This window comes from Tachypleus tridentatus, chromosome 7, assembly GCF_004210375.1.
Source record: "Tachypleus tridentatus isolate NWPU-2018 chromosome 7, ASM421037v1, whole genome shotgun sequence".
In the NCBI taxonomy this organism is placed as follows: Eukaryota; Metazoa; Arthropoda; class Merostomata; order Xiphosura; family Limulidae; genus Tachypleus; species Tachypleus tridentatus.
Window position 1 is genome coordinate 111,427,057 of NC_134831.1, and position 24,837 is coordinate 111,451,893.

Consider the following 24,837-nt stretch of genomic DNA (forward strand, 5'->3'; position numbering starts at 1 on the left):
CTTGTTTCATAGTCAATTGAATTGTAAAAGGATTTTAGTAGCTAGATTACAATGGTATTAAAGACTAAGCTATGTTGAAAGAGTAGACATGACATGATAACGTGGTAAACATCAGTCACGTATTACCTTTACCATAACATACCTGACTTTCTCTTGGGTTCAAAATAATCACCTTCTGAAATGTGTCTGACTAGGCGTTTAAAGTTGCTGCCATCAAACGGCATAGCTCCGTACACAAGTGTGTACAGAAGAACTCCCATACTCCAACAGTCGACCTTGAGGAAAGAAGCAAAAACCAATAACACAAATTGTATGTACATTTGTGTTCTCTGCTGATGAAAACATCACATAAATTACAAAATTAAAGTGATTAAAAAACTTAATAGTTCGTGTTAAAAACACACATAATTCCTAAATAGTTCGTGTTAAAAACACACATAATTCCTAAGTAGTTCGTGTTAAAAACACACATAATTCCTAAATAGTTCTTGTTAAAAACACACATAATTCCTAAGTAGTTCTTGTTAAAAACACACATAATTCCTAAGTAGTTCTTGTTAAAAACACACACAATTCCTAAGTAGTTCTTGTTAAAAACACACACAATTCCTAAGTAGTTCATGTTAAAACACACACAATTCCTAAGTAGTTCATGTTAAAAACACACACAATTCCTAAGTAGTTCATGTTAAAAACACACACAATTCCTAAGTAGTTCATGTTAAAAACACACATAATTCCTAAGTAGTTCATGTTAAAAACACACATAATTCCTAAAGAGTTTGTGTTAAAAACACACATAATTCCTAAATACTACAAAAATGATTTTCGTTTCAAGATATTAGTTGAATCCATTATTTCAAAACATACATACATGAACTTGTATCTTTAAAATAACTCAGTACATATTTCTATATCTAGTGAAATCCCATGTTAACTTCTAGCTTTATATCAACTCAGTATATATACTCTTCAAAACAAGAAAGGCAAAAGGGATATTTTTTTTATTTTAAAGAGAAATATATGTAATAACGTTACAAGCTCAGAGTATGTGATGTTACACGTGTTGAGGCACTGATTGTCAGACCAAAATGACAATAAAAGTTGTGCACTTTGAAAACGGAGGTAAACATCGGATTTTTCGCCAAAACGCATGCGTATCCAATAAATTTGTTTGAGAGATCTGCATGTTCTGCAAGTGCAACATGTGCAAAATCCCTATAAAAGTGACGGGTTCTCCATTTCCATAGCTCAGTGTTAAGCCACCGACACGCAATACAGTTACGCCAAGACTGACTGAAGCACAACGCAACAATGCCATTGGTCGATTGGAAGATGGCGAATCTCGATCAGATGTTGCCAGAGCTCTGAATGTCCACTCAAGCACCATCACAAGGCTATGGAATCGTCACCAACAACATGGATCAACTTGTGACCGTCCACGATCTGGCAGACCTCGTGTGACCACGCCCACACAGGATCACTACATCCGGTTACGTCACCCTCGGGATAGGACCACCACTGCGACGTCTACTGTCTCAACAGACCTTTTGCACATTCGAGGGAATCTTACGGCTCAACGATACGTTGACGAGATTCTAAGACCCTATGTGCAACCCATCATGATGAACGTCAACGATGTTTTTCAACATGACAACGCCCGTCCTCACACATCCCAACTCACCACTGTCTTCTTGAGACACCACAACATCAATTCTTCCCTGGCCCTCCAGATCACCAGATTTAAGCCCCATCAAACATCTTTGGGACGAGTTGGACCGACGTCTGCGACGGCGACAACCTCAACCACAGACTCTACCTCAGCTTGCAACAGCTTTGCAGGTTGAGTGGACAGCCATTCCACAGGATGTGATTTGTCATCTCATCGCTTCCATGGGCAGGAGATGCCAAACAGTTATTGATGCTCACAGGGGGCATACTTGTTATTGACGTTGAGTGACGTTAAACTTCAACTAGTGAGCGTGGACTTCGCCTTTGCAGACTTTGGATGTTCAGCAGTGAATGTGCAAAGTTTCACACAGAACTACCCGAAATAAACTTGTTAACAATTTGTCTCATGTTTTGCCTTTTGCGTTTCTTTTTTTGAAGAGTATATTTCATTATCTATTGATATCTCATATTAACTTCTACCTATCTATTATATCAAAGTGAAAATCTTACGTATTGTCCTACAGTATTTGTACTTGTAAAAAGTTTGGTTTTATATTGTGAGGCGAATGTTATTTCTTTAAGTTAAACCACATGCATTCTGTCTCTCTACACTGCCTCAAGTACATTTCTCTACTTTTCTCTATCATATCTAATGTCAGTAAACTTTCACTGCTTTATCTGTATTTTATTATCTAACCAAGTACAAACTATATTGGTAAACAGATGCATTCCTGATTTTAAAAACCTGACACCAAGCTAATTCTCATTTTCAGTTGGCAGTAAGGAAGACTAAGGCTCCTGTTTCTACCTGGCCATATTCCTTATTTTAACATATTTTAGCAGCATTTTTGTATGTTTATTCTGCTAATCTCTTTCGTTTTACAGAATTTCAGTAAAGTTTATGTCTCTGTGTTTATCTTAGCCAATTTTCTAACTTTACAATATGCTGCTCAGTGCTCCAGATAAGGGGCTTGTTGCCATAATTCTACACTCAAAACCAGCTATTCAAAGCCTGGAAAGATTCTGAAAAGTTGTTTTACCGTTGAGGAAAGATGAATACGGCTGTTGCGACTTTAATGATGGCATAGTAATTAATTGGTGCACTCTGGTAGGTTTATGTAGTTCATACAGTACAGCCACAAATTATATATGTAAAAAACGGTTGGTGTGGGTAGAGAAAGCACTGTGTAGCAGAATGAACCTTTTTCGGTCATCGTCAGGTTTACAAAGAGGTAACTGACCGATAGCTGACCACATGTTAGAAGGTGGTTGTGTAATTGAGTGTAGGAATGTAGATGGCGTGCTTAAATGTTGGATTATGTTTATTAATATAGGTATAAAGATGTTCCTTTGTATTGGTTTATTTTGGGCTTGAGTTGTTGTATATGTAAGTCTTGTTTAATTTTACATTTGTTTATGTTTGTTTATTTATTTAGTATTTGGGTGTTTTCTATTTATGTTGTGTTTATTTGATTTGCAGTGTTCGAAAACGTGTAAAGGTGACTTTTTATGTTCTTTGAATCTGGTTTACATTTTTCTACTTGTTTCTCCAATATAGAAGTTGTGGCAGTTATCACATTGTATTTTATAAATAATGTTGGTGTGGTGTTTGTCAGTGTAGTTTTTACATAGTATAGACCTGTTTTGTGCCTGATTTTTTGAATAAATTTGGTATTAACTGGAATGAAGGTCAAAATGTTGTTCGCTCCACTACAAAATGCTTTCTCTACCCATACCAGGTGTGTTTAAGTATATAATTTTCTTTACAAGTGGGTATTCTCACCAACATGGAGTACAGCCACAAAAATAAACATAAGAAGTTTCTATCAGTACATTTGTAGATGATTCAGTTGTATGTAAAATAAAATAAACATTATGTAATGTCATTACCTGTGTGTATTATGACTACATCTGGTAATTTAATGTCGTTACCTGTATCTATTATGACTACATCTGGTGGTTTAATGTCATTACCTGTATCTATTAGGACTACATCTGGTGGTTTAATGTCATTACCTGTATCTATTACGACTACATCTGGTGGTTTAATGTCGTTACCTGTGTCTATTACGACCACATCTGGTGGTTTAATGTCGTTACCTGGGTCTATTACGACCACATCTGGTGGTTTAATGTCGTTACCTGTGTCTATTACGACCACATCTGGTGGTTTAATGTCGATACCTGTGTCTATTACGACCACATCTGGTGGTTTAATGTCGTTACCTGTGTCTATTACGACCACATCTGGTGGTTTAATGTCGATACCTGTGTCTATTACGACCACATCTGGTGGTTTAATGTCGTTACCTGTGTCTATTACGACCACATCTGGTGGTTTAATGTCGATACCTGTGTCTATTACGACTACATCTGGTGGTTTAATGTCGTTACCTGTGTCTATTACGACTACATCTGGTGGTTTAATGTCGTTACCTGTGTTTATTGTGACAACACCTGGTGGTTTATCATCACCATCCGTGTTTATTGTGACTAACCCAGCAGTTTATCATCACCATCCGTGTTTATTGTGACTAATCCGGTGGTTTATCATCACCATCCGTGTTTATTGTGACTACACCTGGTGGCTTATCATCACCATCCGTGTTTATTGTGACTAGACCTGTTGGTTTATCATCATCATCATCTGTATTTATTATGACAATATATGGTGATTTAATGTCATCATCTGTGTTTATTATGACAATATATGGTGATTTAATGTCATCATCTGTGTTTATTATGACAATATATGGTGATTTAATGTCATCACCTGTGTTCATTATGACAATATATGGTGATTTAATGTCATCATCTGTGTTTATTATGACTACATCTTGTAATTTTATGTCATTATCTGTTTATTATGCCTACATCTGGTGATTTAATTTGTTAAATTAATCCTGTGCCAAATTTATCTTTCCAAATGGTAAAATAAATCATAGTTAGTCAAATTACTTTTTACCACAAAATAGTACTGCTGCATTTTGTAAAAAAATCAAAATTACATCTAATGACAGAGTTCTGGGAGTGATCACTCCTTAAAGACATAAAATACCTGCAACAGGCCATTTCTAACTTCAATTTTTGTGTGTACGGAATTTCTTTCTAAATTGTTTTAATGAATAAATTTGTACATGACCTCAGGCATGTTTCTGTTTCTATTGTTTCTACATCACTAGACACTTCATTACAATCCCATTTATACACACATAAATATTATGTGATTGCTTGAGTCAGGTAAATGCAGAGATATAATCATGTCACTGACAATATTTAAAAACCAGCATTTCACTGATAACTGAAAGTACATAAAATAAGTACTATGTAGCAGGATAATAACATACAATTTCCTTAACTAATTATTCAAAGATGTCTGTTAAGAGACATTACAAAGAAGGGGATATATATGCCAATAAAAGTATGTGACAGGTTACAGAAGAATAAAATTACTGAACAAGTTTATAAGACAGACCATGTCCTAAATCACCAATTCCTGTAACAGCAATCAAAATATGAAAGTCTTCAATCATACAATGAAAAAGATATAAAAAGAAATGTCTTTTGATGTCTGATATCCAGAAACAAACAGAAAAGTATGACTTTTAGTGTCACTTTGAGAGTGTTGCTAAAACAGTTACAATTTGCTGGAAGTGGTGTGATGGTGTGGAAAATATTCTCAAGGTAATAATTAACATCCAAAACATACTTGACGCTTTTGCCAATGAAATCCATCTTAGAATGCTGTGCTTCCATCAAATAATGCAAGTCTACCACATTAGTATTGGTTTAAAAACCATGGCTATATTGTTTACAATCAGAATATTCACTGAGCATCTTTGGAATCAAGTGAAATATCATATTTATCATTCTAATCCTGTGATCAATTATGGACCTTACTCTAGATAACAACAGCTTGTTGAATTTGTGCAACATAAGTCATGACTGTCTTTACAAGAAAGGGCTTAACATTTTGAGGGGGTTCTGATAAAGTTTCTGATCAATGTACTTTATAATGAATTAACTGAGTTTTTATATCCATGTTATTTAAAATTACTTTCTATCCTTATTTTACCTAAAGTATATACATTTCTATCTCTGTTATCCTAAGTCACTATGGACATATACATTATCTGAATTACACATCCATTTGGTTGTATTTCAAGTCATGATTTACACAACCTCATGTATATCTCAATTTGTTGTTATCTCTAGCATGTTTCTTCCTTTCTGAATACTCAGAAACATTTACAATTCTTATGTTAAATCAACTGTTACCTTCACAACATTTACTGCACATTTCTCCAAGTAACTTTCTAGCATCAATTTACCTCAGGTCCATAGTATGGTATGCCTTTCACGATTTCTGGAGAAGCATATAAGGGACTGCCACAAAACGTGTTGAGAAGATGTTGGTCATTATACACATTGGATAAGCCAAAATCTGCAATCTAGAAAGTAAATAAAGTCTATAATCAATTTAATAGTATTATTATAAGAAATAATATTTTACCCCTAAAATAGAAATACCACATTTAAAATACACAGGTTACTTCTTCATTTCTACTGACCAACTCCAGCTCACTTTATCTTATTATTTTAAAGCTTCTATAGAAATAGATTGTAACAAAGCTGACAAACACCAGTGAAATACTAAAGTTGTGGAAGAGTTGTATTTACAAAAGCTACTTTGAAGTAATCCCTCTCACTCAAACTGACTGTACAATTAATCAAGGATATCATTTTATAGTTTTCATTATAGTACCACTCCTGACCTACATGGTCTGTATCAAGTTTTCTAAACCACACACTGTTGATGATAGATTATCCAAGTGATACTGTTTGTGTCAAATGATGTAGTTCATATAAGTTTTCTATACAATCGTAGCAGTGTTTGCAAGTTGTCAAGTTTTACTTATCACACTTACTTCAAGTAGTTAAAATTCATACTAATATAGTTCCTGCTCTTGACCTAAGGTCTCATCTGAAAGATATGCTTCAACACTTAACTCTTAAGGCTAACAAATAAACCATTAATCATCCAAGAACCTTTCACTTCCACACGTGAAGTGAAAGAATTTTGGTAATTCCAAGTTAATTACTGTAAGTCAGTCAGTTTGTAACAGCTTAAATATAAAGGTATTAGCATTTTAATGATATATGTGTCGACATAATATTATTTAAACAATATAACTATAGATATCACACATATCATTTAAACAATATAACTATAGATATCACACATATCATTTAAACAATATAACTATAGATATCACACATATCATTTAAACAATATAACTATAGATATCACACATATTATTTAAACAATATAACTATAGATATCACACATATCATTTAAACAATATAACTATAGATATCACACATATCATTTAAACAATATAACTATAGATATCCCACATCATTTAAACAATATAACTATAGATATCACACATATCATTTAAACAATATAACTATAGATATCACACATTATTTAAACAATATAACTATAGATATCACACATATCATTTAAACAATATAACTATAGATATCACACATCATTTAAACAATATAACTATAGATATCACACATATCATTTAAACAATATAACTATAGATATCACACATATTATTTAAACAATATAACTATAGATATCACACATATCATTTAAACAATATAACTACAGATATCACACATATAATTTAAACAATATAACTATAGATATCACACATTATTTAAACAATATAACTATAGATATCACACATATTATTTAAACAATATAACTATAGATATCACACATCATTTAAACAATATAACTATAGATATCACACATATCATTTAAACAATATAACTATAGATATCACACATATTATTTAAACAATATAACTATAGATATCACACATCATTTAAACAATATAACTATAGATATCACACATATCATTTAAACAATATAACTATAGATATCACACATATTATTTAAACAATATAACTATAGATATCACACATCATTTAAACAATATAACTATAGATATCACACATATCATTTAAACAATATAACTATAGATATCACACATATCATTTAAACAATATAACTATAGATATCACACATATCATTTAAACAATATAACTACAGATATCACACATATCATTTAAACAATATAACTATAGATATCACACATTATTTAAACAATATAACTATAGATATCACACATATCATTTAAACAATATAACTATAGATATCACACATATCATTTAAACAATATAACTACAGATATCACACATATCATTTAAACAATATAACTATAGATATCACACATTATTTAAACAATATAACTATAGATATCACACATATCATTTAAACAATATAACTATAGATATCACACATATCATTTAAACAATATAACTACAGATATCACACATATCATTTAAACAATATAACTATAGATATCACACATTATTTAAACAATATAACTATAGATATCACACATATCATTTAAACAATATAACTATAGATATCACACACATCATTTAAACAATATAACTATAGATATCACACATATCATTTAAACAATATAACTACAGATATCACACATATCATTTAAACAATATAACTATAGATATCACACATATCATTTAAACAATATAACTACAGATATCACACATATTATTTAAACAATATAACTATAGATATCACACATATCATTTAAACAATATAACTATAGATATCACACATATTATTTAAACAATATAACTATAGATATCACACATATCATTTAAAGAACATGTGGTGTTTATGAAGGATAAAGCAACAATTAAACAACAAGCAGTGTTTATGTAGGTTAAAACACCAATTAGACAACAAGCAGTGTTTATGTAGGTTAAAACACCAATTAGACAACAAGCAGTGTTTATGTAGGTTAAAACACCAATTAGACAACAAGCAGTGTTTATGTAGGTTAAAACACCAATTAGACAACAAGCAGTGTTTATGGAGGTTAAAACACCAATTAGACAACAAGCAGTGTTTATGGAGGTTAAAGTACCAATTAGACAACAAGCAGTGTTTATGGAGGTTAAAGTACCAATTAGACAACAAGCAGTGTTTATGGAGGTTAAAACACCAATTAGACAACAAGCAGTGTTTTGGTAGGTTAAAGCACCAATTAGACAACAAGCAGTGTTTATGGAGGTTAAAGCACCAATTAGACAACAAGCAGTGTTTATGGAGGTTAAAGCACCAATTAGACAACAAGCAGTGTTTATGGAGGTTAAAGCACCAATTAGACAACAAGCAGTGTTTATGGAGGTTAAAGCACCAATTAGACAACAAGCAGTGTTAATGTAGGTTAAAGCACCAATTAAAAAACAAGCAGTGTTAATGTAGGTTAAAGCACCAATTAAACAACAAGCAGTGTTAATGTAGGTTAAAGCACCAATTAGACAAGAAGCAGTGTTTTGGTAGGTTAAAGCACCAATTAGACAACAATCAGTGTTTATGGAGGTTAAAACACCAATTAGACAACAAGCAGTGTTAATGTAGGTTAAAGCACCAATGAGACAACAAGCAGTGTTTTTGTATGGTTAATATTTAATTAAGTGAAAAGTACTTCTTTAAAAAAATACTTTGATGTTAGCAGGCTGTGATACATATTATATAATCAACAAGACTTAACATACAGAAGGAATATGAACATAAAATGTTGAGTGAATCATTAGTACTATACCTTCACAAGACTTAACATACTACAGATATACAAACATAAAATGTTGAGTTAATCATTAGTACTGTACCTTCACAAGACTTAACATACTACAGATATACATACATAAAATGTTGAGTTAATCATTAGTACTGTACCTTCACAAGACTTAACATACTACAGATATACATACATAAAATGTTGAGTTAATCATTAGTACTGTACCTTCACAAGACTTAACATACTACAGATATACAAACATAAAATGTTGAGTTAATTATTAGTATTATACCTTCACAAGACTTAACATACTACAGATAAACAAACATAAAATGTTGAGTTAATCATTAGTACTATATCCTCACAAGACTTAAAACATACTACAGATATACAAACATAAAATGTTGAGTTAATCATTAGTACTATACCCTCATAAGACTTAAAACATACTACAGATATACAAACATAAAATGTTGAGTTAATCATTAGTACTATACCTTCATAAGACTTAACATACTACAGATATACAAACATAAAATGTTGAGTTAATTATTAGTACTATACCTTCACAAGACTTACCATAATACAGATATACAAACATAAAATGTTGAGTTAATTATTAGTATTATACCTTCACAAGACTTAACATACTACAGATATACAAACATAAAATGTTGAGTTAATCATTAGTACTATACCTTTACAAGACTTAACATAAAATGTTGAGTTAATCATTGGTACTATACCCTCACAAGACTTAACATACTACAGATATACAAACATAAAATGTTGAGTTAATCATTAGTAATATACCTTCACAAGACTTACCATACTACAGATATACAAACATAAAATGTTGAGTTAATTATTAGTATTATACCTTCACAAGACTTAACATACTACAGATAAACAAACATAAAATGTTGAGTTAATCATTAGTACTATATCCTCACAAGACTTAAAACATACTACAGATATACAGACATAAAATGTTGAGTTAATCATTAGTACTATACCCTCATAAGACTTAAAACATACTACAGATATACAAACATAAAATGTTGAGTTAATCATTAGTACTATACCTTCATAAGACTTAACATACTACAGATATACAAACATAAAATGTTGAGTTAATCATTAGTACTATACCTTCACAAGACTTAACATACTACAAATACACAAACATAAAATGTTGAGTTAATTATTAGTATTATACCTTCACAAGACTTAACATACTACAGATATACAAACATAAAATGTTGACTTAATCATTAGTACTATACCCTCACAAGACTTAACATACTACAGATATACAAACATAAAATGTTGAGTTAATCATTAGTAATATACCTTCACAAGACTTACCATACTACAGATATACAAACATAAAATGTTGAGTTAATTATTAGTATTATACCTTCACAAGACTTAACATACTACAGATAAACAAACATAAAATGTTGAGTTAATCATTAGTACTATATCCTCACAAGACTTAAAACATACTACAGATATACAGACATAAAATGTTGAGTTAATCATTAGTACTATACCCTCATAAGACTTAAAACATACTACAGATATACAAACATAAAATGTTGAGTTAATCATTAGTACTATACCTTCATAAGACTTAACATACTACAGATATACAAACATAAAATGTTGAGTTAATCATTAGTACTATACCTTCACAAGACTTAACATACTACAAATACACAAACATAAAATGTTGAGTTAATTATTAGTATTATACCTTCACAAGACTTAACATACTACAGATATACAAACATAAAATGTTGACTTAATCATTAGTACTATACCCTCACAAGACTTAACATACTACAGATATACAAACATAAAATGTTGAGTTAATTATTAGTATTATACCTTCACAAGACTTAACATACTACAGATATACAAACATAAAATGTTGAGTTAATCATTAGTACTATACCTTCACAAGACTTACCATAATACAGATATACAAACATAAAATGTTGAGTTAATTATTAGTATTATACCTTCACAAGACTTAACATACTACAGATATACAAACATAAAATGTTGAGTTAATCATTAGTACTATACCTTTACAAGACTTAACATAAAATGTTGAGTTAATCATTAATACTATACCCTCACAAGACTTAACATACTACAGATATACAAACATAAAATGTTGAGTTAATTATTAGTATTATACCTTCACAAGACTTAACATACTACAGATAAACAAACATAAAATGTTGAGTTAATCATTAGTACTATATCCTCACAAGACTTAAAACATACTACAGATATACAAACATAAAATGTTGAGTTAATCATTAGTACTATACCCTCATAAGACTTAAAACATACTACAGATATACAAACATAAAATGTTGAGTTAATCATTAGTACTATACCTTCATAAGACTTAACATACTACAGATATACAAATATAAAATGTTGAGTTAATCATTAGTACTATACCTTTACAAGACTTAACATAAAATGTTGAGTTAATCATTAATACTATACCCTCACAAGACTTAACATACTACAGATATACAAACATAAAATGTTGAGTTAATCATTAGTACTATACCTTCACAAGACTTACCATAATACAGATATACAAACATAAAATGTTGAGTTAATTATTAGTATTATACCTTCACAAGACTTAACATACTACAGATATACAAACATAAAATGTTGAGTTAATTATTAGTATTATACCTTCACAAGACTTAACATACTACAGATAAACAAACATAAAATGTTGAGTTAATCATTAGTACTATATCCTCACAAGACTTAAAACATACTACAGATATACAAACATAAAATGTTGAGTTAATCATTAGTACTATACCCTCATAAGACTTAAAACATACTACAGATATACAAACATAAAATGTTGAGTTAATCATTAGTACTATACCTTCATAAGACTTAACATACTACAGATATACAAACATAAAATGTTGAGTTAATTATTAGTACTATACCTTCACAAGACTTACCATAATACAGATATACAAACATAAAATGTTGAGTTAATTATTAGTATTATACCTTCACAAGACTTAACATACTACAGATATACAAACATAAAATGTTGAGTTAATCATTAGTACTATACCTTTACAAGACTTAACATAAAATGTTGAGTTAATCATTGGTACTATACCCTCACAAGACTTAACATACTACAGATATACAAACATAAAATGTTGAGTTAATCATTAGTAATATACCTTCACAAGACTTACCATAATACAGATATACAAACATAAAATGTTGAGTTAATTATTAGTATTATACCTTCACAAGACTTAACATACTACAGATATACAAACATAAAATGTTGAGTTAATTATTAGTATTATACCTTCACAAGACTTAACATACTACAGATAAACAAACATAAAATGTTGAGTTAATCATTAGTACTATATCCTCACAAGACTTAAAACATACTACAGATATACAGACATAAAATGTTGAGTTAATCATTAGTACTATACCCTCATAAGACTTAAAACATACTACAGATATACAAACATAAAATGTTGAGTTAATCATTAGTACTATACCTTCATAAGACTTAACATACTACAGATATACAAACATAAAATGTTGAGTTAATCATTAGTACTATACCTTCACAAGACTTAACATACTACAAATACACAAACATAAAATGTTGAGTTAATTATTAGTATTATACCTTCACAAGACTTAACATACTACAGATATACAAACATAAAATGTTGAGTTAATCATTAGTACTATACCCTCACAAGACTTAACATACTACAGATATACAAACATAAAATGTTGAGTTAATTATTAGTATTATACCTTCACAAGACTTAACATACTACAGATATACAAACATAAAATGTTGAGTTAATCATTAGTACTATACCTTCACAAGACTTACCATAATACAGATATACAAACATAAAATGTTGAGTTAATTATTAGTATTATACCTTCACAAGACTTAACATACTACAGATATACAAACATAAAATGTTGAGTTAATCATTAGTACTATACCTTTACAAGACTTAACATAAAATGTTGAGTTAATCATTAATACTATACCCTCACAAGACTTAACATACTACAGATATACAAACATAAAATGTTGAGTTAATTATTAGTATTATACCTTCACAAGACTTAACATACTACAGATAAACAAACATAAAATGTTGAGTTAATCATTAGTACTATATCCTCACAAGACTTAAAACATACTACAGATATACAAACATAAAATGTTGAGTTAATCATTAGTACTATACCCTCATAAGACTTAAAACATACTACAGATATACAAACATAAAATGTTGAGTTAATCATTAGTACTATACCTTCATAAGACTTAACATACTACAGATATACAAACATAAAATGTTGAGTTAATTATTAGTACTATACCTTCACAAGACTTACCATAATACAGATATACAAACATAAAATGTTGAGTTAATTATTAGTATTATACCTTCACAAGACTTAACATACTACAGATATACAAACATAAAATGTTGAGTTAATCATTAGTACTATACCTTCACAAGACTTACCATAATACAGATATACAAACATAAAATGTTGAGTTAATTATTAGTATTATACCTTCACAAGACTTAACATACTACAGATATACAAACATAAAATGTTGAGTTAATTATTAGTATTATACCTTCACAAGACTTAACATACTACAGATAAACAAACATAAAATGTTGAGTTAATCATTAGTACTATATCCTCACAAGACTTAAAACATACTACAGATATACAAACATAAAATGTTGAGTTAATCATTAGTACTATACCCTCATAAGACTTAAAACATACTACAGATATACAAACATAAAATGTTGAGTTAATCATTAGTACTATACCTTCATAAGACTTAACATACTACAGATATACAAACATAAAATGTTGAGTTAATCATTAGTACTATACCTTCACAAGACTTAACATACTACAAATACACAAACATAAAATGTTGAGTTAATTATTAGTATTATACCTTCACAAGACTTAACATACTACAGATATACAAACATAAAATGTTGAGTTAATCATTAGTACTATACCCTCACAAGACTTAACATACTACAGATATACAAACATAAAATGTTGAGTTAATCATTAGTACTATACCTTCACAAGACTTACCATAATACAGATATACAAACATAAAATGTTGAGTTAATTATTAGTATTATACCTTCACAAGACTTAACATACTACAGATATACAAACATAAAATGTTGAGTTAATTATTAGTATTATACCTTCACAAGACTTAACATACTACAGATATACAAACATAAAATGTTGAGTTAATCATTAGTACTATACCTTCACAAGACTTACCATAATACAGATATACAAACATAAAATGTTGAGTTAATTATTAGTATTATACCTTCACAAGACTTAACATACTACAGATATACAAACATAAAATGTTGAGTTAATCATTAGTACTATACCCTCACAAGACTTAACATACTACAGATATACAAACATAAAATGTTGAGTTAATCATTAGTACTATACCTTCACAAGACTTACCATAATACAGATATACAAACATAAAATGTTGAGTTAATTATTAGTATTATACCTTCACAAGACTTAACATACTACAGATATACAAACATAAAATGTTGAGTTAATCATTAGTACTATACCTTCACAAGACTTACCATAATACAGATATACAAACATAAAATGTTGAGTTAATTATTAGTATTATACCTTCACAAGACTTAACATACTACAGATATACAAACATAAAATGTTGAGTTAATTATTAGTATTATACCTTCACAAGACTTAACATACTACAGATATACAAACATAAAATGTTGAGTTAATCATTAGTACTATACCTTTACAAGACTTAACATAAAATGTTGAGTTAATCATTAATACTATACCCTCACAAGACTTAACATACTACAGATATACAAACATAAAATGTTGAGTTAATTATTAGTATTATACCTTCACAAGACTTAACATACTACAGATAAACAAACATAAAATGTTGAGTTAATCATTAGTACTATATCCTCACAAGACTTAAAACATACTACAGATATACAAACATAAAATGTTGAGTTAATCATTAGTACTATACCCTCATAAGACTTAAAACATACTACAGATATACAAACATAAAATGTTGAGTTAATCATTAGTACTATACCTTCATAAGACTTAACATACTACAGATATACAAACATAAAATGTTGAGTTAATTATTAGTACTATACCTTCACAAGACTTACCATAATACAGATATACAAACATAAAATGTTGAGTTAATCATTAGTACTATACCTTCATAAGACTTAACATACTACAGATATACAAACATAAAATGTTGAGTTAATCATTAGTACTATACCTTCACAAGACTTACCATAATACAGATATACAAACATAAAATGTTGAGTTAATTATTAGTATTATACCTTCACAAGACTTAACATACTACAGATATACAAACATAAAATGTTGAGTTAATTATTAGTATTATACCTTCACAAGACTTAACATACTACAGATAAACAAACATAAAATGTTGAGTTAATCATTAGTACTATATCCTCACAAGACTTAAAACATACTACAGATATACAAACATAAAATGTTGAGTTAATCATTAGTACTATACCTTCATAAGACTTAACATACTACAGATATACAAACATAAAATGTTGAGTTAATTATTAGTACTATACCTTCACAAGACTTACCATAATACAGATATACAAACATAAAATGTTGAGTTAATTATTAGTATTATACCTTCACAAGACTTAACATACTACAGATATACAAACATAAAATGTTGAGTTAATCATTAGTACTATACCTTTACAAGACTTAACATAAAATGTTGAGTTAATCATTGGTACTATACCCTCACAAGACTTAACATACTACAGATATACAAACATAAAATGTTGAGTTAATCATTAGTAATATACCTTCACAAGACTTACCATAATACAGATATACAAACATAAAATGTTGAGTTAATTATTAGTATTATACCTTCACAAGACTTAACATACTACAGATATACAAACATAAAATGTTGAGTTAATTATTAGTATTATACCTTCACAAGACTTAACATACTACAGATAAACAAACATAAAATGTTGAGTTAATCATTAGTACTATATCCTCACAAGACTTAAAACATACTACAGATATACAGACATAAAATGTTGAGTTAATCATTAGTACTATACCCTCATAAGACTTAAAACATACTACAGATATACAAACATAAAATGTTGAGTTAATCATTAGTACTATACCTTCATAAGACTTAACATACTACAGATATACAAACATAAAATGTTGAGTTAATCATTAGTACTATACCTTCACAAGACTTAACATACTACAAATACACAAACATAAAATGTTGAGTTAATTATTAGTATTATACCTTCACAAGACTTAACATACTACAGATATACAAACATAAAATGTTGAGTTAATCATTAGTACTATACCCTCACAAGACTTAACATACTACAGATATACAAACATAAAATGTTGAGTTAATTATTAGTATTATACCTTCACAAGACTTAACATACTACAGATATACAAACATAAAATGTTGAGTTAATCATTAGTACTATACCTTCACAAGACTTACCATAATACAGATATACAAACATAAAATGTTGAGTTAATTATTAGTATTATACCTTCACAAGACTTAACATACTACAGATATACAAACATAAAATGTTGAGTTAATCATTAGTACTATACTTTTACAAGACTTAACATAAAATGTTGAGTTAATCATTAATACTATACCCTCACAAGACTTAACATACTACAGATATACAAACATAAAATGTTGAGTTAATTATTAGTATTATACCTTCACAAGACTTAACATACTACAGATAAACAAACATAAAATGTTGAGTTAATCATTAGTACTATATCCTCACAAGACTTAAAACATACTACAGATATACAAACATAAAATGTTGAGTTAATCATTAGTACTATACCCTCATAAGACTTAAAACATACTACAGATATACAAACATAAAATGTTGAGTTAATCATTAGTACTATACCTTCATAAGACTTAACATACTACAGATATACAAACATAAAATGTTGAGTTAATTATTAGTACTATACCTTCACAAGACTTACCATAATACAGATATACAAACATAAAATGTTGAGTTAATTATTAGTATTATACCTTCACAAGACTTAACATACTACAGATATACAAACATAAAATGTTGAGTTAATTATTAGTATTATACCTTCACAAGACTTAACATACTACAGATATACAAACATAAAATGTTGAGTTAATCATTAGTACTATACCTTCACAAGACTTACCATAATACAGATATACAAACATAAAATGTTGAGTTAATTATTAGTATTATACCTTCACAAGACTTAACATACTACAGATATACAAACATAAAATGTTGAGTTAATTATTAGTATTATACCTTCACAAGACTTAACATACTACAGATAAACAAACATAAAATGTTGAGTTAATCATTAGTACTATATCCTCACAAGACTTAAAACATACTACAGATATACAAACATAAAATGTTGAGTTAATCATTAGTACTATACCCTCATAAGACTTAAAACATACTACAGATATACAAACATAAAATGTTGAGTTAATCATTAGTACTATACCTTCATAAGACTTAACATACTACAGATATACAAACATAAAATGTTGAGTTAATCATTAGTACTATACCTTCACAAGACTTAACATACTACAAATACACAAACATAAAATGTTGAGTTAATTATTAGTATTATACCTTCACAAGACTTAACATACTACAGATATACAAACATAAAATGTTGAGTTAATCATTAGTACTATACCCTCACAAGACTTAACATACTACAGATATACAAACATAAAATGTTGAGTTAATCATTAGTACTATACCTTCACAAGACTTACCATAATACAGATATACAAACATAAAATGTTGAGTTAATTATTAGTATTATACCTTCACAAGACTTAACATACTACAGATATACAAACATAAAATGTTGAGTTAATTATTAGTATTATACCTTCACAAGACTTAACATACTACAGATATACAAACATAAAATGTTGAGTTAATCATTAGTACTATACCTTCACAAGACTTACCATAATACAGATATACAAACATAAAATGTTGAGTTAATTATTAGTATTATACCTTCACAAGACTTAACATACTACAGATATACAAACATAAAATGTTGAGTTAATCATTAGTACTATACCCTCACAAGACTTAACATACTACAGATATACAAACATAAAATGTTGAGTTAATCATTAGTACTATACCTTCACAAGACTTACCATAATACAGATATACAAACATAAAATGTTGAGTTAATTATTAGTATTATACCTTCACAAGACTTAACATACTACAGATATACAAACATAAAATGTTGAGTTAATCATTAGTACTATACCTTCACAAGACTTACCATAATACAGATATACAAACATAAAATGTTGAGTTAATTATTAGTATTATACCTTCACAAGACTTAACATACTACAGATATACAAACATAAAATGTTGAGTTAATTATTAGTATTATACCTTCACAAGACTTAACATACTACAGATATACAAACATAAAATGTTGAGTTAATCATTAGTACTATAACTTCACAAGACTTAACATACTACAGATATACAAACATAAAATGTTGAGTTAATTATTAGTATTATACCTTCACAAGACTTAACATACTACAGATATACAAACATAAAATGTTGAGTTAATCATTAGTACTATATCCTCACAAGACTTAACATACTACAGATATACAAACATAAAATGTTGAGTTAATCATTAGTACTATACCTTCACAAGACTTACCATAATACAGATATACAAACATAAAATGTTGAGTTAATCATTAGTACTATACCTTCACAAGACTTACCATAATACAGATATACAAACATAAAATGTTGAGTTAATCATTAGTACTATAACTTCACAAGACTTAACATACTACAGATATACAAACATAAAATGTTGAGTTAATCATTAGTACTATACCTTCACAAGACTTAACATACTACAGATATACATACATAAAATGTTGAGTTAATCATTAGTACTGTACCTTCACAAGACTTAACATACTACAGATATACATACATAAAATGTTGAGTTAATCATTAGTACTGTACCTTCACAAGACTTAACATACTACAGATATACATACATAAAATGTTGAGTTAATCATTAGTACTGTACCTTCACAAGACTTAACATACTACAGATATACATACATAAAATGTTGAGTTAATCATTAGTACTGTACCTTCACAAGACTTAACATACTACAGATATACAAACATAAAATGTATTTTAATCATTAGTACTATACCTTAGTATTTTCTTTTTCATCTAGTAAAATGTTTTCCAGCTTTAAATCTCTGTGACAGATCTTACTCTGAAATCAAGGGAAAAAAGAATTGTTAGAAAAATTATTATTGCATCAACAGTGTTTATGACCAATAAGAGACTGTGTGGTTCTTCTAATGAAATAATTATTAGTACATTGAAATATCTAACTAAAATGGTTCCATCAAATACATGAACTCCATCTTTATGCATCAGGCTACTGGCTAATACTTTTTAAAAGTACAGAGGGTTGTTTACTTCATATTAAAAACAACTTCGAATATCCAAATTCACAAGTCCTGTGACAACCACAGCCAACATAAAATTAAGTTTGAATAGTAGATACAATATCTACATTTTAACATTGTTCAACTTTTCACAAGTAGTGTGATTTAACTGAATACTGGTTTCTTCTGAAGAGGTATGCAACTTCCTTTTGTGTACAAAGTATTCATATATAGAATTTGTAAAAATGCTTTCAGGTATGCGGATTCAGATATATCAAGATGTGGATATCCCTTGTATTTAAATGTATAGAAAGCTAAAGGATTATGGATCATTTTGGGGTTTGGGACTACTTAGAGACTTGCAACAAGTTGCACCCTAGCAACAGTAAGAAAAGTGTGGTATCTTGTAACTGGTAAGTATTTAGAAACACAAAGGTCAGTGATAAAAGTCATTCATAAACAACAGTAAACACCATAATCAAGAATGATCTCTGTCTGGAAAAGTAGCACAAACCATATGTATACATAACTTACATAAAATATTTGCTTAAGCATTGCATACCTCAAGTCGATGAAAAATGAAATGAATATTCATTCTCTTCCATATAAAACATACAAGTCAAGTCAGTTCTATGGATTTCTATTAGTTAGACAGTTGAAACAGACATTATTCATGATGATTATAAAAGCATTTGAAGTAAAAATGTGGTGTTCTAAAGACGACTGGTATGGGTATAAAAACTTTAATTTAAAATAAAGTACAGAACAATGCTTCGACTTTCTTAGGTTATCTTCAGGTTCAGAATGAGAGTTTAAAACTGACCGTTGCTGGACACAAGTCTTAGGGACAAGAGTGTAAATGGGTATGAGATTGTAGGGGGCGTTGCAGGTTATTAATTAGTGTAGGTGTAAAGATGTTCCTTTATAGTGGTTTAATTTTAGTTTTAATTGTTGTATAAGCAGGGCTTTTTTGATTTTGCATTATTTAGATTTATTTGCCTACTTACTATATGGGTGTTTTCTGTCGTTATGTTGTGTGGATTTAATTTATAGTATTCAAAAACATGCAAAGGTGTTTCTCTGTGTTATGAGAATCTGGTTTCTATATTTCTGATTGTTTCTCCATAGGATTAAATACATCCTAGAATTTAAAAAATTTGATAAACCAATCTACTGTAGAACCTAAAGGATGAAATTACATGAATAGATTTAGTCAAATTTTAAACTTACCTTATGACAATAATATACAGCTGTAGCAACTTGACGAAACAAACGCCGAGCGTCATTGTCAGAGAGAACTTTCTTCTCACTGAGATAATCATACAGTTCTCCACCACTAGCATACTGCATCACCAATACTATTTTCTCTTTATTTTCAAACACTGGAGTGAAGAATAATAAAGCAAAAGGTAGTGAAGAAACTTATTTTATCAACAGTGAATATAAACAAGTATGTGGAAATTAAACTACCTGATATGACATGAAAAAAAACCTTGGAAAGTTAATAAATGTATAGTAAACATGTGTGATAGTTTTGTTTCAAATTATTTTAATGTTTTCACAGATAAGCCTGAGATTGTGGAGATGTAATTTAATTACAATATTTGGATATAATCACAACTACTACAATAGCAGTGATATTAATGTTCATGTTTGTTTCTGGTTAATTCTACCAATAAAACACATCAGTTAGCTATCTTAGATGGAATAACATCCTCATCTCAGTATATCAAATTTATCAGCTACAAAAAACAGACTTCAGACTTTTCAGTTTTATTTTTTTTGTTTGACATATGCTGGTTATATAAGTGTAAAGGAAGTGGACATGATAATTATCACACAAGTAAACCATGAAGGGTATTAACAGAACAATGTATCACCATGGACTGTCTCTCATCTCTTAATTGACTCAACAAACTTCCCTTGTTAAGTGTAAAGGAAGTGGACATGATAATTATCACACAAGTAAACCATGAAGGGTATTAACAGAACAATGTATCAGCATGGACTGTCTCTCATCTCTTAATTGACTCAACAAACTTCCCTTGTTTTTATTTATGTGATTATATAAATAACACTGAAGTTTTGAGCAACTTGCAGACAAAATGGATGACCTCCCTGGTTAACCTTAGTACTAAAAGTTACATTTAACAAACCATTTATGTGAATTGATGAAGACAAGTGTTATTTAATTCAAAACTGACTGCAACCAAGTTATTATTTTGTTTTACGCAAGTTCATAATACTTTAACCCCTGAAAGACCCCACAGCTGTAAAGCTACACACACACACACACACTATTATCATAACTTTAAAGCGTAAGTCTTCATACAACTTTTAGTAAATTGTCTATTTTACAAACCTGAATAAAACCTAATCAATCCATTTTTACATCTACTGTTTTACTGCACAGCTCTTTACAATAACAAAACAGTGACATCAAAAACCAATATTTCTTCTCATTAAACAATATTTAATGTAATTTTAATTACACAGAAGAAGGAAGCCAATTCCTAATTGACTGTTGCATGGCCAAACTTTCTCACCAGTACTTACTGGCTAAGAAAGGTAATTTAAGTTGTACTCTAATTATAAGTTGGTGTGGAATATAAAACAGACTTATGATTGCTGATGTATTATAAACAGGTTTGTGTAAAGATGAGATATAGCTTCATAACTCTGTAAGAAAGTTGATTAATTTTAATGTTTTTTATAACTGCTTGTGAAGATATTAAATTCATTATCCCAAAATAAAGCTGTCTCGCACTTGTTTAAATGTTCAGTACCAAGCTCTGTGACACAATACTGTATTTTGTTATATGTGAGACACACTTCTCTATTTTCTTTAAGTGGTTAAATGTTTCTACTAACTAGTATTGTAGTTAAATATTTCATGCTATAAATTAATGCAACTCTGTGTCTAATAATTTTCATTCAACATTCCTTGTATTGGGAAAATTCCATTTAAAGCTTGGAAATGTTGAGAATTTGGAATAAGAAATGTATAATATTATTTTCTTACAGATTTCTGTCTAGTTTCTACTAATCCAATGCTACAACACCACCCTTTCAATCCCATACTGAAGTACTCTCAACATCAAGCTCTTTCAATTCTATACTAACCTGTTTCCCAACGCCGTAACCTCTCATTTCTGTACTAGCCTGTTTCCCAACGTCGTACCCTCTCATTTCTGTACTAGCCTGTTTCCCAACACCGTACCCTCTCATTTCTGTACTAGCCTGTTTCCCAACACCGTACCCTCTCATTTCTGTACTAGCCTGTTTTCCAACGCCGTACCCTCTCGTTGCTGTACTAACCTGTTTCCCAACACCGTACCCTCTCGTTGCTGTACTAACCTGTTTCCCAACACCGTACCCTCTCGTTGCTGTACTAACCTGTTTCCCAACACCGTACCCTCTTGTTGCTGTACTAACCTGTTTCCCAACACCATACCCTCTCCATAACATATTAGACTACTCTTAATGCAACACCTAATCATACCTTCATATATATGAATTATATGAGGATGCTGTACTGATGACATTATTTGGATTTCTCGTCGGATCCGAACTAAGTCCTGCTCATTTTCTATTTTGGACTTCTTTATGGTTTTAATGGCCACCTATAGAATGACAAAACAATTAAAATTGACCAGAATCTTATGATGTATACTTTTTACATTAAATCACACAAGTTAATGTTTTAAACTATTACTCCAGTTCACAACAAAGATTTATATAATGTGGCACCAAACCTTAAAATATGAAAATTCCTTCCACCTCACCATGGATCTCATGAGGTCCAGAGGGGCATTTCTTAAGATAAAATGCCTTCCTTCTTCCAATTTATATCAGAAGCTTTAAATGTGCACTTTCTTTTTAAGTTGATTAATATTTCTTGATATCAGTTAGGACTTCTATTTTAACATCATGTGGACAGTAGCAGCTTCAAGTAGCTAGTTCTCACAAACGTCAACTTTAGTTACGGCAAGAGAGAAAAACACATACACTCAACATTCAGAAAATGCAGATAGTGTTATAGATTAATTTTTGTTTTGTGTAAAAAAAGAAAGAAAACAGATCACCAAAACCAAAGTTTTGAATAACAGCAGAAGTCACTTTAACTAACCCGATCATTCCATTAATGATGTTACTATCATTGGCATTGAAACAGAACTAGAGCAGATAGAGAAACAAAAGAAGCTTATTGGATTGCTAATCTAAACAGTGTTCAACCTTTTGGAATTAATCTAATCCCTGGCATCAGTGGTCTCTGTTCAATGGTTTCATTTCTGTCAGAAAAATAATTTTTTATACTTTGCTTATTTTTTCATGTAATATGAAAACTACATTACCTAAACCTTATTATTTGTTCAGTACACCATATATTTTTCAATCAGTCTCCAGGTGTCACCCTTATTTTACTTGATATTGCTTTATATATACACATATTTAGCCATTTCTAAAGTAAAATATGCCTCACACATTTTCACATACATTCTTGCCATCAGTTACACTGTACTGGAAATGAGATATTTACAACAGTACATAGAGAAATATACATTTCCTGGAAAACCTGATAACATTCATGATATGACTAAACCACCTTTATATATATATCACTCATTTGATTATTACATTATTTTCAATGTGCCCCAGCAGAAAGGTCCACCTTTCAACAAAGCTCAGGTTTTTATTTATTTCTAACAAAAATATTC

The 24,837-nt window shown here is 29.4% G+C and overlaps 1 protein-coding gene across 3 annotated transcripts in view; it reads right to left on the reverse strand.

Annotated features, from left to right (window-relative positions):
* Window positions 1–24,837, reverse strand: part of LOC143256406 (uncharacterized) — an 81,094-nt gene that overhangs the window by 5,804 nt on the left and 50,453 nt on the right. Inside the window, exons 1-6 of one of the 3 annotated variants that reach the window (XM_076513611.1) lie at window positions 24,475–24,621; window positions 23,622–23,742; window positions 21,350–21,501; window positions 19,876–19,941; window positions 6,003–6,122; window positions 143–275 (exon numbers count right to left, since the gene is read on the reverse strand). In XM_076513611.1, coding sequence (XP_076369726.1) covers window positions 143–275; window positions 6,003–6,122; window positions 19,876–19,941; window positions 21,350–21,501; window positions 23,622–23,664 — 514 coding nt within the window. In that variant the 5' untranslated portion in view covers window positions 23,665–23,742; window positions 24,475–24,621. Of the gene's footprint in view, window positions 1–142; window positions 276–6,002; window positions 6,123–19,875; window positions 19,942–21,349; window positions 21,502–23,621; window positions 23,743–24,474; window positions 24,622–24,837 lie in introns of those variants that run through there. The other 2 variants (XM_076513610.1, XM_076513612.1) reach the window with 2 other exon arrangements.